Genomic DNA, 17,593 nt, shown 5'->3' with positions numbered 1-17,593 from the left:
GAAAGATGAACTTAAAAATAGAATAGCAATTAAAACGAGACATGTTTATTTTTTTTTTATTTCAAAAATGGAAGGGAAAATTATTACTGTTTAGAGTTTACGGGGTTAAGGTCAGATAGGCAGTCGCTTCTTGTAAAACACTGGTACTCAGCTGAATCCGGTTAGACTGGAAGCCGACCCCAACATGATTGGGAAAAGGCTCGGAGGACGATGAGAGTTTACGGGGTTAAAATAGTTCGATTCTCAAATTATTTATACAGGATGCCAACTGAATTAGTTTCGATATAAGTAAAATCAGTTCCAATAACCAAGTAGCACTAGATTCCAGATCTTAATTAGGTTGTGCCTCTATTAATAGCAAGCTATGATTGTCAATTATAGAACCTTGATTGCCGTTAATTAATCGTACCGCGTAGGTGTTCGGTGTAATTGGCGAACTGTGTGCCACTTCAAACGTGTTAATTAGTTCGTTTTTACCTAATAAATATAGCATGCTGATATTTTTGTCTAATTTTAGCTGTTTTATGATTTTTTTTGAAAGTTGGAATATTGATTAGATGTTTCAATAAACGGAGGGTAAATGTCTCTATAAAAAATCTCGCTATAAAAAAAAGAAAATTTTACAACATTTAGGCCTGGTCTAAAGTCCTAAATGTTGAATGAGTAATTTTTGTCAAGACAGCTAGTAAGGATTTGATTTCCAGTAATTTTTCGTTTCCTGGAATTCTTCCTTTTACAGAAAACCTATAGGTAATTTGATTTCCGTATTCTCATGTAGTGTGGGCTATGGTATCTATACTTGGAAATCACGCCATGTGCCGAATCTGTGATGGAAATGTATTTACCACCATGGTAACAATATAAGTAAGGGACTTATTTATGACAATATATCTACATCCATAATGAGACAGAAGTATTCATATCAATTTGTTTTCCATCCAAAATTACGTGTAAACCAGTTGATTGAACAACTGAAAATCATTTATAGGCCTATTGTAAAGGCTTCTAATGAGCAAGGAGGTTCGAATGATGATGAAAGCCCGCGGGAAACAGCTTCAATTTGAGGGAACGCAAAACTGCCGGTTGATTCCATTATAAGTAGGGAATCTGTGACTTTTGGATTTTCCTGGACGGTTTTCGGGACCTTTTGGTAATAAGTAAGTCATAATTAAAATATGTGTTAACGGTAATATTCATTATCAGTATTTTTATTATCCACTGCAGGGTACTAGGCCTTTCATAGAGAGGAAATAATCTAGGATAGTTATTTTAATACAAAGAAAAATATTTAATAAATTATCAAGGATAGTTAATTTTTAATGATGGATAAAAAATAAATAAATTGTATTTGGTTTCTTAAAATTAAATAAACGTCACTGGGACAAGAAGTCTGGAAGAAGAAGTATTGTTGTCTTATTTTTAAAGTATCAAATCAACGAATTTAGTAAACAATTGCTTAATACAAAGGCAAAATTAAACATAAAAGGCAAAATTAAACATAAATACAAAGGCAAGATTTTCACAGCATCATTGTTATTGAATTAATGATTAATTCGGCTGCAGTATCAGAGTGGGACAATTATGTACTTTGTTAAATGGGAAAAGGAATAAATAAAATCCCGATGCCCAGAAACAAGCTACAACTGTAAAAAAAGACATTTTATACCATATTCTTCAAAAACTTGCAACTTTAATGTTTAAACAGTACCCTCCCCAGATATAAACGTTCTGTTAAACTGACTAAAAAAAAGCATTTTAATCCAGACCTAAAAAAAGAATATGGTAAAAAAAACAAGATTTAGTTATAACGTTTATTAAAACCGACGGCCAAACACCCCAATTAATCCCACACCATGGTCACCCTACGCATAAGGGCAAATATCTGCCCGTAGCCCCATCCCGCGTTGAATCTGGGCGGACCCGCAGTCTCGATTCGACCACCGCCGCGATACCACGCGTGTTGTTCTACAAAAAACCTTCCCGCCTTACGAAACGTCGCTATGGACGGACATAGAACCAATTAAAATCAACACAATGGATTATACGTCACAGATAGGTATATTATTTTTTTTATAACAATTGTTTTGTCGCGAGATGGTCGATAGTGTAAACAAATCGAGCTGAAATGGTGAGTGGAATATTCTGAGGGTTTGTTTGGACGGGTTTCGGATGTCTTTGTATGTGTAGGGTTGATTTTACAGATAAAAATAGTGGTCAATTAATTCATCATTTCTTTTGGTATAAGGCTGTTGTGTTTCGATTTTTATCTTTGATGTATCTATTTTGAGTGTATAAATTTGATTATGAAAAAGAAACTACAGGTTATTTTAGTATGCTATTCCAAAAATATTTGAATTATTATTTAGTACATATTGCTGAGCAATCCTACATATGTTTATAAGGCTGTTTTGTTTTCATTTTTATTTTTGATATTTCTATTTTAAGTATAGATATCTTCGTTCTTTCAATATGTTTTTTCAAAAAAAATATTTGTGTTATTACAATTTTTCAGTACAATTGTTCAAAAATCCAACATCTTCAGACATTGTGTATTTTCACGTACGTTTCGCGGTTGTAACATTAACACTGATTTATGCTATTTTTTATAGTTTAAACAAAGCAATGGTTGTTCAGAAACAAAAGAAAACCGCGGTAAATATAGGACTTCAAACGGCAAACTGTATTTACTAACAATGTCTAATATGTCTTATGTCATAACAGAATAAAAATATCTGTGGCATAGTGTACCCATAGATACCTATTACTGTTATAGCCTTTTTACTGTCCCACTGCTGGGCACAAGCCTCCTCTCACACGGAGAAGGATTGAGCAGAAATACTTTTTTTTTTCATCATTTTTAAAAATCTCCTCAACAGAGACAACGTCTTATTAAACAACAAAATCTAAACTAATAAAATAATATACGAGGAAACAGGTTTTATTTGTGTGTTTTGTGAAGGCTCTGTAACTACTCCCTAAATCCTACTGATCCAAATTGAAATGTTTTCTCTCTGTTGGAAAGCTTCACTCTTAGTAACACTGGATGCCGGTACGTGCAGTAGTTCCCACGGGACCTGGGTGACACTGAGGGGAATCGGCTTATATTTTATAAAAATACGATTCTTAGATTGCTTAGTAGTTTAGGTACAACTTATGTCCTTTAGGTAATCACGTATTATACAATCTACAACTTTCCATACGGGTCTTTTCTGTTTTAAAAATAAGTACTACAACGATGACTCCATTCTTAACTAGAATGACCTGTACAATTTGTTTGTGCCAGAATAATCTCAATCTTAATAAACAAATTATCCTTTAAAAAGATTCTGCGCAATACAAGGGCAAATCTTAACAAATGTAGGCATATAATAAGGAAAGTATGTACCTCTAACTATATGTTTGTGGGTTTCGATGTAATATACCCATATCTGGATGTTTGTTCCTCAATTACTCTTTAACGTCTCAACAGATTTTGACTAAACTTGGCAGTAATAAAGCTTATTTAAAGCTAGCTAAATATACATATTTTATCAGTGTACAAAATATGTATTTAATTTCTATAGACAATATCAGGCATCAGTTATTAAATATTAACCATTGGCTCCTCTATATACTGTGTTTAGAACAAAAAGGATCCATTATAAGTACACCAGTTTCCACTTTTCGTCAGATAAGCTGTAGTTTCCTTGATCAGCATAAATCTATACATATCTACGGTTTTGCGAGTTATAAAAGAAATACGGGATTTCGCATAAGGAAAACGTATCTCTTTTGTTTTATGTTTATGCGTTTGTAATAGCTATTGTTATTATGCTAGTTGTAAAATCAGCTGTTTTTAAGAAAACTGTGAAAAACTTTGACTTGGTAGAATAGTCTAACTAAACAGAATTTTGGTTACTATCAAATACATACTGTCAACATTAATAACATCATTAAGTACCTCTGTAATCAAAACAAGAGTAGGTAACTGAAAAAAAGTAGTTTCTCATTTCGTTCGTCGCCTACGCCCATTTTCGACTAATGTATATTTTTTGAAGTTATTACATAATACTCAATTGACTTAAACTTAACTTGATGAATACTCAATCCTTCTCCGTGTGAGAGGAGGCCTGTGCCCAGCAGTGGGACGATTGGCTGTTGAAGAAGGCTGTAACTTAACGTAACATTATACTTAATTCCAAAAATGCTTAGGTACAACAGGTTTAGAATATACATTTCCGCACAAAGAAACCCTTTTGATCCACGGCAATATTCAAAATAAAACCCCCATCCCCCAAGCTACAGCTACACAAGTAAATTAGTCATCGACAACAAAGTTTGGACAGTTCGTAGTTTGTTCGCTACATTGGAACATTTCAGTTTTAATTTGATTACTAGCAATTTGCTCACAGTTGCACCTGCGTTTGTTTACTTTGAGTTTGAATAAAAACTGTATTTTTATGAAACGTTCTGGCTTATAAATGGGTTATAACAAGTTTGACACACAAGAGCCTGAATATATCTGAATTAAATTTCTAACTGGGATAGCGACGTTTATTAAATTCTGGGTGTCATTTGAACGTCTTTGGCATACGTCACAAGATAGAAAGTCTGACAACCTCTCTTACCAAAGGCTTTTGGGTTGCCCAGGGAACTGGTTTGAGAAGGTTAGATAGGCTTCGCTCCTGGTAAAACACTGATACTCAGCTGCATCTGGTTACTGAACTCAACATAGTTGAGAAGGGAAGGATATAATTTGTGAAATTCTGGGTTTGTTAGGGGTAATTTCTGGATCTACTGAACCGAAAATTGATTTACAGATAGAAACATCATGTAATTCTCTCAGAATGTAGGTGAAATCACGTAAATAGCAAGTTTATTGCCTACATGTACATTGTACACAAATAACTTTTATATGCACGAAGAAGGATCCTCAAAAATGCGAAAAAAACGACGAAAAACAAGTACTTTAATATTTGCAAAAGTATAAGACTTCAAAATTGCACTCAGAGAATTTTCGTCAAGTATCCACGATATTAAATTGTAGGAGGGAAATAGTGAAATGGAATTTCCTTGTCGACAGGAGAAATCTTTATCCGTTGTCTGTCTTTGTCGGCAAATTCGATGAGGGTCAAACCCGAAACTTTTCGGAACTCACATCAAGGAATATTGATGGCCATTATTTTCGTGCCTATACTAGGTTAGAAAAGATTTTATCATATACCTACCTATACATACATACAGATGGTTCTGCTAGCAATTTCATAGCCAGAGCGAGATGAAAAGTAGCCTATATACCTATAGCCTTCTTTATAAGTGAGTTTGTCAGTTGAAGCTACGTCACACTGAAATAATTTATCAAATCGGTCCAGAACAAGCAAACAAACAAGCTCTTCAGTTTTATGATATTACCTCTATAGTGTGGTTTTAAGAAGACGATAGAAAATAAGTTTTTTGGTCAAAAAAATCTATTGAAAAAGCTTAGGCAGAATATTTCCTAAATATTTCACTAGTCTATTTCCGTAGTATCACCCGCATATTGAAGAAACTTACACGTGTCAGAGACTTTCCTCAGCCTACCCTTTAATAATATAAGTACTCAAAGATTTATTATAAACACGAAAGGAACAAAGCGATAACAAAGTCGATAAGTGCGGCATTCCCTCTGTCGAGAAGTTTGACAGTTTGTGCTAAAGTTAGTTTGCAAGTTATTTGTCTGCGGTTGTAAAATTTCACGTTTTAGCTAAGTTGTAAGCCTTGGTAACAGTTCTCCACGGCTTACTTTAGCACTTTAAGAATTTTGGTGAAAAAAATCTTACATCTTCATAGCTTTTTCTCAGCTTAATTATGATGAAATGGGCTTCTAGTCTAACCAGAGGTAGGTTTTACACGAAGTAACGTCCTATCTGAACTCCTCGATTCAGTTACCTGGGCCAGTCGATATCCTTTGGTAATATTCTGGCTTTTGATTACCAGTGAATACTGTCAAAGACCCACTATTTAGCAAGCTTTCCGAAATTCGCAGGAACTGGTTATGACATTAATCATAGGTAACCTATCCACTGAACCGATAAATTGGACTAGTTTCTGCTACCGGCTTACACGTAACTACATGACATAAGCTTAGAGAATAATCTCCACTATAATCAAAACTAAACTAACATAATAAAGAGGAATAATTTTTTGGTTTGTTTGTTTGTACCCAAAGGCCACTATTGAACTGATTTGGTAGGCTATATTTTATCCCGGTACTGACAGTAGATCCTCGTGACGCGTATGAAACCATGGAAAACGGCTCGTCTTTAATATATGTTCACATGCCAGTGAACTTGCACTCCATTAAAGTCACTTAGTACCTCACATACAGCTCATTTTCTCTATATGTTCTAGTTCTCACAAAAATAAATCAGACCAGTTATTTCGTTATTTCTGCGACTATCTTTTATTTAATTTATCTACTTTTATAGCCTAATATTTTTGACATATTTCACTCCAGTCGCGGAATTGGCTCAGCAATAATATAGTGAGCAGCTGGGTATTTTATTGCCAAAGTTTCGCGTAGTGAGCAGGGAAGGGTTAAATAGGTAAATGTACTGAGGGTGATGGAGTAGACACCTGTCGAGTTGGTTAACATTTTGAATCTAAATCGTTTAATAATAGTGTTTGTAATTATTAATTTCTAACTATATTTACTATTCAGAATCTATTCATTGTTAGATTTGGACTTGTAACTACGCTATGGGATACATTTCTTTATTTAGGAATTATATGTACATAGACGTAAAAATAAACTTATTTATACAACGTGGCAATGCTGCCAGCCTCTTGGGTACACTCCCGGTGGGCAGCGATGAGGAGTTTTTTGATGCCATTTTATAATTGTTTTTAGTTGTATATGTACGCCATGGGATTATCTTTTCATGACAATAATTATTATATACAATTAATGCGAGCTTTCGTGCGCTTTTAACATAACTAGGTTAATACAGTACTTCTATGGATTGTTAATTAATTTAAATAGATCCTTTGTGCTATATTCAAAATTAAATTACATAACAATAAACAGTCAGTCAAAATCGCAATAAAGTCATTTTATTAATGACTTTCTAACTTCGCCTCATTATTTCAAAACTTAATACAATATAACAGCTTTAACATTTCAATAACAAACAAAACAAATGTATTCGAATTTCAATCCATCAATAAAACGCAGTATACCAATACAATAATTCCAAAATAAACGTTTAAAAAATAATAATTTATAACACGCCAATATGTCTACCGTATTATCGAGTAATACAGAATGTCAGACGCGTACGTTTCAATCTAACCCTCGCATGCAACGGTCTTTTCGTGTCCCAAAGAAGTACCCTTTGTTACAATCACGTTTGGGTAACAAACAATAGAAAGGGGATGCATGTGGATGAAAAGGGGATGAAAAGGGATGCAAGGGGATGGGGCAACACCCTTATGCAATAATATATTAGCTTTATTTAGGGCTTATCTTATCGATAGCTAATGCATAGCCAGTGTTTTATGGTACAAGTTTATCTGCTTATTTTAGTGAGTAGAAAATTGGTACGCTTATAGTCCGTTTTGTGATTGAACTCTAGGGTGGGTTTTGTAGGGTTGAATGAATATATAAACTTGAGGGTTTTGTTGATTGCATAAATTCTAGCTTGGAAGTCTATTTTAACCACAGACGCAAAAGAGGTATGTTTTAGTTTTGACCACCATACTTGTGTTTGTTTGTTGTACCGTAGCTCACGGATGAATCGAATGGGTATATTTTCCAAAAATGAAATATGAAAACTTTTGCTTGAATTATAAAAAAAAACGCAGATTATCCATTATTATTCCAAATAAGACTGACATAGAATTTCCAATATTAACGATGGCATAAACGAGGATAAGCTTACCCATTATGTTTTAAGACCTTGTCGAATTACCATCGATCTTACCACACATTATACTAGTACGCCTACTTCTAATCTTCAGGATCAAAAGGTCTTATATTGTTTGTATCTACTCCCGAACATTTTATAAGAACAACAGAATATCGACGAAGTTATCTCAGATAAATCCCGTGTCAAGGTGAGGATTAGATTTTATCCCGCTAGTGTTGAGCGAGTTTCGAATAATCGAATAATTCATTCGAGCATTCGATTAATCAGTTATAACCACAACAGCAGAGTCGTAATTACATCAAACCGCAGCAACTGTAGTGAATTTGCATTTCACAGAATTGATTGAACTCAAATATTTACTGAATTTAAAAGAGAGCTTTTCAATTGATTGCAGAATATTTTTCCATCCTTTAACTTTCATAAAATAAATAAAGGAATAACAAATAAATTCATACCGATTTCCAGTAAATTTTAATATCGCTTATAATCGAATAAATATTGTATTCCATTGTTCGCAATAACAAAACAAAATCGATTTTTAAAACATTTGGCTCATCACTAGGCGTGCCCTTGGGGCAAAGAATAACGTTCTTCTTTGTTATCTCTATGGATCAATAGCTCTTATTTGAATATCACAATAAGGGTTGCGGCAAAAATGTACCTACCAATGTTATTGTGACATTTCTGAGGATATGTGGTACAATGTTGTACCTTTTGGGATTAAGAGATCGCTCCAATTTTATCTATCTTCCGGCCTCTAAGCCCGAGGGAAGGTATATTTTTGAGGAAATGGTTTTAGGAGTTATTTTCTGTACCACTCGTGTTGAGAGCTTGTGGCTAAAGTAACGTACGGGTCGATCGATCATAAAGTTAAGTGGTTGATCGTGGATGGGTGACCAACTTGTCATGACGAGTGCCTTCCTATGTCAGAAGGCATATAAATAATACCGTGGGTCCTGGGTGTTGTTTGAACATCTTTGGAAGTTGTTATGGATAGTCTGAAGGCAGAAAGTCTGATAATCAATCTTATCAAGGAATATCTCGGGTTTCCCACGTAACTGTCAGTAGCTAGTTAGGCAGTGGCTCCACCTAAAATAATAGGGTTATTTTCGACTATTGAAGGATTTAATGTAGGCATTATAAAAAAGGTTTCTGAATCCAGCATTTATCTTGTTACCTTAGAGCGTCTAAATAAGCTAGATTTCGTACAAACTCGGTGGGAATTTAACCAACTAATAGTATTTCAAAACAGAAGCTTTGGGCATAACCACTAATTACTTACTCCAACAACTAAAGGATAATTAGTACGTGACTGGTAACAAGGTTTGCAACATTATATTGTTGTGTTTCAGAATTTAGTAACTTGTTTATATTTTTGACGTTGATAAGTGCTTGTAAAGGCCTAAATTATAAAAAAAATTATATGACTTTTGAGTTTTTGTACTGATGTTTTCATTGGTTCTCCCCGCGTCCCAAGGAAACAACTTCCTGAATCTGGATAAGAAGTAGCAATTTTATTGACCCTTTAAAATGTTTGGTATGTTAACTTTATTTTAAGATGAACGTGTGTATCTTTAAAGGTTGGCAACTATTCACTAAACAGCAAAGATAGACAAGGTTGAAATAAATTCTAACTAGGTACTAATAATGTTATTTTCTCAGTAAAATTTTATTATCTACGAAAAGGAAGTTTCGTAGTTATGTGTGAAATAAATCAATCAATTGAACACGATTGCTTTTATGTGTCGGATGTTTTTCTTTTAAATGTTATTTGTGTATGTGTGTGTGAAGCCAACGTGGTGGTATGAGTCATTTCGTAAAGGTCGAACCTTAATGAAATCTGTGAGATAGACTGTCTTAGCGTAAAACAGATATGTAAATACAAAGCTGTGATCCTATTTAATATGGCTATGAGTTTATTGTGTATTGACGGACAGACGCGCCTAGGGATTTTGTTTATAATGTAATAATGTGAAGTGTGAGGAATATTGATATTAGACCGGACGCGAGACACAATTGATTTTCTATTGTTCTACAGTTAGCGGCATGCAAGCGGTTAGATGAAGCTATTTGCACTAGTTTCATCCGCCTTCCATGGAAACCCTTCCCGTAGTCGAAAAAATTACAGCCTGGACAATGGACAAATGTATGGACAATCAACAGTGACAGAATCATTACTTTTTGACACTCAAAAGTAACCAAAACAAATTCGATTCCCAGCATCTTTTTCTCGCAAAACCGGACGTAACATCCGAGCTTATGTAAAGCAGCAATCGCGACAATTGGTCCAGCCAGACGCGAGACTCATTGAATCTCAAATGTACGTCTAGTGACCATTCGCGGCCACGTACGGACAATAGCAACCTGTGGAGTCACCTTTATAGCAATTGAGATTTAACTGGACGATCTCGAGAAATTGATGTTTGGTATTTTAAGATATTTTTAAGGGGTAATCGAGAAGGCGAGTCGCTTGGTGTCCACAGATTCTTTTAGTCTAATCTACGCTTATAAGGGGGATGTTTTTTAACCGACTTCCCAAAAAGGAGGAGGTTATTGTTTCCTTGGTTTCACCCTCTCATTGGCCACAGAGCATCTTGGTCAGATGATTGTGGCAGTACTTGTCTATGCGGTTATCAGTCACCCTGTCCTTCCAAGTTACACCGAGTATCGCGCGCAAGCAGCGCATATGGAAAGCGTTAAGGCGACGTTCTTGCTTGGAGTAAGTGGTCCATGTTTCCGAGCCGTATAGAAGCGTGTTGAGTACGTAGGTTTCACTCTAAGGACTTGAAAACTACTGATTGAAAAATTATGTCATTATCGAGATGCTACTGTTTCCTCGGGAGAAACGGGCTGTTCTTACCTTAATAGGATGCGAGACCAATATCGACAAAAAGAGGTCCAGAAACAAAATACTTAGAAACAAAGATTTTGTATAGCAATATAAGCTATGACATCACTTCTTTAACTCAATCCAGTCTAGACTAAGGTTATGACATCACGATATAATTAAGAGGATAATAAATAACCATATAACCTAAGACGCTAATATACCACTTAAAAGCTTTATTAACGTATCGGATTTAGGGCCATTTTCGTTAACAAGCTAACGTTTTTGCTGGGGAGTTTGTTGCGCCACTTCTTCTTCCCAGCAAAAACACATAGGAAGTGGTGAAGGGCGGGCGTTTTGGGGGCTGCCTTTTATAAATTTCTGACGTTCGAAAAGTGCTGTTTTGCAGCCTAATTTGAATAAATGGCTTTTGATTTGACCGAGAAACCGAGAAAGAAACAACTGATTAAATTAAAACCTCCCTTAGTCGAAGGTTGAGTAAACATTGTTTGAAACTCTTGTTTTCAAAACGAATCATTACTAAACCAAAGATGAATGATTTCCAAGTTAATAGTCCGTTTTACTTAAATAAACTGATTATTTGGAAAATTGAACGTGAAAATTCATAGCAAACAGTTGATTTAAGATAATTGAGGTTTATTATCAATGAAAAGCTAATAATAATTCCAGGTTCGACGTAAAAAGGTTAAAACACTGATGACGTAATCAACTATTGGTATATTTATTTACATTTCAATTAAAAACTATTCTAGTAACATAAAAAAGGGGGAAAAATTATAACTATTAGTGAAATTGACCCAACCATCAACAAATCCTACTTGCAATAAAAAGGTTGTCGTATGTTGTATTAATAAACTTGTCGACAAGAGGTCGATAAAAATGAAATAAGTAAATCTAGAGCCTTCCATAGTACGTACCTATCTCGGTTCTCGGTGAAGGTAAACTGGGTAAAGGTGTGTGCATAGTAAAGTACCTACTAGTTAATAAGTGCCTATTATTTTGCAAAACTAGCTTTTCATCGTACTCCATTAGATGTTTATACTGCTCGTATAATTGAAAAGAAATAAAACTCCAAAACGTCCAGATTAAGCCAAATTTTTATGATCATAATCCTCAAATTCATAAGACTCGGCTGAACTTAATATAATTGTGATATTTCTAAATATATTTTTTTTTCAGTAGCTCTGTTCCCTGTTCATTGGTATTTTTAAATTGTCGAGAAGATAGATCAGAACCCGAAAAGGTGCACTTACATACAATGATTATTTGAGGTGCAATACTTTCTGTAAGACACGACTAAAACCCCCACAAACTAAACTGACATACACAGAATTAATTATGTAGATATTATGTAATATTTATCTTCGTATTATGCCAATCACAACCAGTTTATAGTGTGTTACTTGTACGAACAAACACAAGGTGTTCGCTGAATCAATATTTAAGTATCCCATGCTCGTTATTGAGAGTAAATGTTTGGATTTTATATAACACCTGTAATATTGTCACGTGGGAATAATGGAATATTCTTTGGTATGATGAAAAGTCCTTCAAACGGCCTTGGTTACGGAGAAAATGTATCTTCAAGTCTTTCGGAGTTTTCTCTGCTATCCTCGAAGTCTTGTAGTAATCCACAATTCAATTCCTAAAAATATTTCAGTATACTTACATATTTTTTTGGTTTTAATTAATTATTATGATGATGATTGAGGCATATGCATGAATATAATAACAAAATCATCATGCCATTTGCCGTGCATTTGCTTATGCAGCCATGAATTTCCCATCTTTGCATCTCTTATTGAGAGATAAAAAGCCTTGTATGTGTGCATAGCGCGAATCTGATATATAGGTACTTACTGCCAATCGTGTGTGTGTTTGCAAATCTCCGATTACCTTAACTTTTTTACCCAAAGCGAATCTTTTTCTCATTTCCTTAATTTAAAAAGAAAAAGCCGTGAAAGAATTTAATTAAAAATACTGTCTATGTACGTTCGTCGTTTGTCTAATATCCCGGGAGCGGAAATAATTCCAAGCGCGTGCCATAAAAAGGAAGAATACATATAAAAGAATATCGATTCTTGAGAAATATAAGAATCTTTGTGTTACACTGTTGCTATGTAAACATTACATATTGTTATGTAAACTATAGAAGGTGGGAAATTGAAATAATACGTATGAGTCTTTGTAGGTAGCCTTTGAAACTGATGCACTGGTTTGGGTAATGCACATTGGTGCTGTTTTAGTTGAATACTCTGAGAGATGTTTTTGAACAAGAGTGTACATCATCATTTTAGAGTTAAATTATTTCTCTAAGGGTGACGGAACAGTTGCAAATTCCAGGGAAAATCTGTTCAACGTTCTACCTGGAAAGCAATTATTAAACAATAGCTCTCTTAGAGGCCTGTTTTTACAATCAGATAATTATTTTAGCAGTCAAACTGATCCCCAAAAATGGGCAATTAAATCCACAAAAGAATCTCCCTACTAACATACTATGCCACATGCTCCAAAATACCTGTCAAGACTCAAGCAAGCCTTTTTAAAATTCGTTTTAAGCTACTTCCAAGCTTATCCAAGCAAACAAACATACTGCTAAAGTTTTCTGGGCCACCCAGTCCGGTCCTTTGACACAAAAGGCTGGTTTCTTCAGTAAATTCAGGCAGTATTCATGCTTCAGATTGCACAAAGCCGACTGCTGGTATATGCTCATTAAGTTTTCAAAGCCCGTGTGTGCTGGGAGATTACTTGGTACAAGCAAAGTGCATATAAATTATGCTTTTAATAGGTGGTCGTGTAGTGGTTTTAAATTTTACGGTGATGTTACAAAAAGGTAACATTATGTTAGAAAAAAATGTGACTATCTAAATTAACTTTATTTCTGTGTCTATGTCTCCACTATTATAATAAAGGCAAAACATTCGTCCGTGGCTCAGAAACTATTGTACCAATTTGAAAAATTCTTTCACCGTTGGAAAGCTACGCTCTTCCCGAGTAACATAGGCTATATTTTATCTCAATACATGCTGTAGTTCCCAAGGGACGCGGGTGAAACCGCGAGACAATCGGTAGCCAAATATATTTTGGTTATAGTTCAAGAATAAACACACCTTGGCTATTGTCTAAAAACATGTGCAAGGGCTTGTCAAGGGTATGTTTGAGTTAATATACTTTTATTGATACATTTGTGTAAATAATGCATATGGATATATAGGTAAAAATATTGTTATTAAATGTGAAAAATAGAACGGATTTTGAAACGATTTGCTCGTAGCCACTAGCGATATCCAGTTGGTACAAGGAAAAATGTTTTACTATAATAAACGTACTTGACTGTTTAGGTTAAACACATATTCCCGCAGTGACTTAATATTTTTTTGCAATAATATAGTCAGGCTACGTTCAAACCAAAGTGACTGTCAGCCGCCGAATGTTAGCATCTATGTTCCTCTATATGTATCGTCGGTTAGATGGGAACGAAATAGTGAATATGTCTTCTTCTTCTTCCTCCTGCCGTGTTCCCAATTTTATTTGGGGTCGGCGCAATATGTCTTCCGCTTCCATTTTTCCCTTTCACTTGTTATACTGACACTCACTCCCTCCCTATTCATGTCATCTTTTAGTAGGTCTTCCTCTTCCTCTCCATCCACATTCATACTTAGCCCACACTTTGTGAAAAAGTGAATATGTGTTAAAAATAATAAACTGCCTAACGTACCGTACGTAACTTATATTCGGTGGCAGACAGTCAGTTTGGTTTTAAGTTTCAGCCTTAGTTTTTTCATAATTATCTTTGGTAGTTTATTTAAGTTAATTTGGGCAATTCTCACGCTTATGTTAGTGTTACGATTACTACCTATACATTGTTACTATAGATTTGTGACCGATGTTTTCAAATGAATCGATGCTGGTTCTCAAGTTACTGTTATTGAGTCGTGTTATTGCGATGCGTGAGAATAAAAGTGTTACAGTTTATAAATGTTGTCATTTGTTAAAGATATAACAATACCTACCTACTTAAATATACATATAGGTTTGTAGTCTTAAAATATATGCAGTCTTCTTCATCTTCCTGACCTGTTCCCAAGCTATTTGAAGTTGGCACAATATGTTCTTTCCTTCCATTATTTCTCTCTGTCAGACATCGTACTCTACCTCTGTCTTAGGCATGTCCTCTTTCAAGCAGTCAATCCATATTTTCCTCGGTCATCTCCTGTCTCCTCGTTCTTTCATATTTAGCGTAATTTCTAAAAGTTTTCATAAGTATTTTACTGGGTTATTAGATACAAGGAGGAATTTTTTCACGTAAATCTGTTTGTCAAGCTTTTATTTAACTAAAAATGACGTATCTGATACACACAGTCTAAGGTCTGAGAAAGGTGATAAACTATGCGCGTGAGTTAAATGGTTCATTATTCCTATTTATTACTCTTCTTGCGTCCAAACGAGCTAGCTTTGCTAGGATTGCCACTAGATTGATTGATGTAAACGATAGGAAATCTAGAAAACCCTTAGAGGATCTGCTCACTGCATACTGTTTTAGTCGACCATTTCATAAGCATTCGATAAGTATGAAGATGAATGTTAGTAAGCACATGCAACGACGAGCAACGATTGGGCATTTGATTCTCAGACCGACTGAAAACATTGATCAAAATGAATCAAGATTCCCTTTAAAAAAAAATTGCCAACCATCGGGTGAGTTGTCGGCCAACTGGTTTGTCTACACTGTGTGGCTACTCTTATTAGATCACAGAGATGACACAGGCTTTCGTCCACAAGCCAATTAAAGTTAAGCCGTTTGTCTGCAGGTCAGATTTGAGAAATGTTGTTACGAAATGAAAGCTTATGTTGGGGGCATAGTATGTAATATTGTGTATTGTTTTGCTAATTGGTTGAACTTGGTTATGTTAATAAAGTTGTGACTGGTTTTAGTGTCTTTGATATTATGAATTGGTGTGTTACTACGCTGTTACTTTAATTCTGATGAATGAAAGTCTCCTCTGAAAACGGTATCCAGTTTGTGTTTGAATAATACAAGAACTTACGTACTTATAACTTTCAAAGACATCAATTATTGTTGTTCATACAGTAAATTGACTTTAAGAATCCATCGTGTTTCCCTATAATTAAGGCCAAATTCACACTAGATAGACAGTATATATTCCTGAATTAATTCCTGTATGAAAGATGACTATATTGTCAAGATAAAAAGGTATAATTACCTTTGTTTACCATTGTTATGAACACTCTATAATATACTCTTTATATAGCTTTTCTTTATCCATTAGCGTCAATATGTCTCACTTGATAGATGACTGACAAATTGATATTGGTGGATTCTTCCTATATTCTTTGGTATATTATATTTCCTCTTTTATCATAACATGTATTAGAATATTATACAAGTAAAATTGCCATTATCTCACAAGTAAAAAAATATTCGGTTTTCATGTAATATTTGAGAGAAAGGGTAACAGTTAACTACATACGGTGGATATGTGTAAGAATATGATTTTGAATTTCTTGGTACTTATATTGGACGACACGAATTACAATTTTATATTTTAGGTACCATACAAGATATTTCAAGTAATATTCTACATAATCAACTTAATTCCAAAACCACACCATCTATTCTCTTTCACTCAAGTACTATTTAAAAATTCAATTATTTTAACGAAGCTAAACTATTCAAAACTCTTGTTTCAACCCCGAGCTTACTCAACTGGCTTTAACTAACACAAATATTGTGTCAGTTATAACTAGTTGAGTTAAAACTCTCAGTTAAACTTTAACCCGTTGGTTCGTCCGTCTGTTAGTTTCATCACGGCGGTATTAAGTTGCATCTACGAGATGCTGGAAGGGTTATCCTAGGAGGGCGGTTCAAGTTATAAGCGGTGAGCGTTTTATCTTCGATTACAAAAAAAAGGAATAATCTGTTGTAAGAAATAACAATGGGGAAAATGTTTTTAGTAAATGGATTATTTTATTCATTCTACTGTGATAAGAACGATAAAAACGGGAATGGTCATCATAACGGTTTGTAACTACATATTTATGTGAGCTGTGCACTTTTTACAGGAGTTATGCCCGATTCGTCATTTTAGTGATTTGGCATCCATAAAAAACGTGTCCCAGTTGGTCATTCAATAAAATATTTTATTTTGCTTAGTCCCAATTGGTCATCCGTACTTTATTTTGTAAAAAGTACTGTCAACAAGATAAGCTTTACAATATTGTAATATGTTTTTTTTTTATTTATTTTGGTTATGTTTTTTCCGAATATGGCAAGACGCTATTAATAAAATCGCAATTTCAACGGCGTCACACACCGCACGGCCAAAACCAAAATACCAGGATCGCATAAATCAGATGAGTAATATACCAATCAACGAGTGTCCATGGAACTGCCCACCGTGTACTAGGACCGCATAACTTACAGGAGTATAGCAGTCAAGAGTGTCAGTATTTTACGTTTTTTTCCTAATTGTAGATAAACATACCAATTTACACCATCATTCATCATTTTTATGTATACAATCTCTTTGCTAGTTATGGGCCCCTGGTACTTTTGTTACCGGCACAAAAAGTATCGACTCACATTTTCGGGTTTATAAAATGCCCATGTTGTCTTCACCTGTGTTTTAATGTAAATTTTATTATATTTATTTATACCTTTACCTACATCGAAGTTTTTCATTTAAAATTTCTTCTAACACTTTTATTTCTGACGGTACTCTGATACGTGAAATTTTATGCGGGTGACTAATCGGAACTCAAAATTTAAATATTAAATTATTTATTTTGCTCGAATGACCAATTGGGATTTGGTGTATGGAAAAAATAGTTGGTGACC

The 17,593-nt window shown here is 34.5% G+C and overlaps 1 protein-coding gene across 1 annotated transcript in view; it reads left to right on the top strand.

Moving 5' to 3' along the window:
- Positions 1 to 1,889: 1,889 nt before the first annotated feature.
- The window catches only part of LOC110378007 (aminopeptidase N), a 37,365-nt gene continuing 21,661 nt past the window's right edge, over positions 1,890 to 17,593 (top strand). The window contains exon 1 of the mRNA XM_021337075.3: positions 1,890 to 2,056. Within this exon, the coding sequence (XP_021192750.3) occupies positions 2,035 to 2,056 (22 nt within the window). The 5' untranslated portion in view covers positions 1,890 to 2,034. The remainder of the gene's footprint in view (positions 2,057 to 17,593) is intronic.

Source organism: Helicoverpa armigera, chromosome 12 (genome assembly GCF_030705265.1).
Source record: "Helicoverpa armigera isolate CAAS_96S chromosome 12, ASM3070526v1, whole genome shotgun sequence".
In the NCBI taxonomy this organism is placed as follows: domain Eukaryota; kingdom Metazoa; phylum Arthropoda; class Insecta; order Lepidoptera; family Noctuidae; genus Helicoverpa; species Helicoverpa armigera.
Note: the sequence above shows the minus strand (reverse complement) of the source record. Positions and strands in the feature narration are given on the sequence as shown.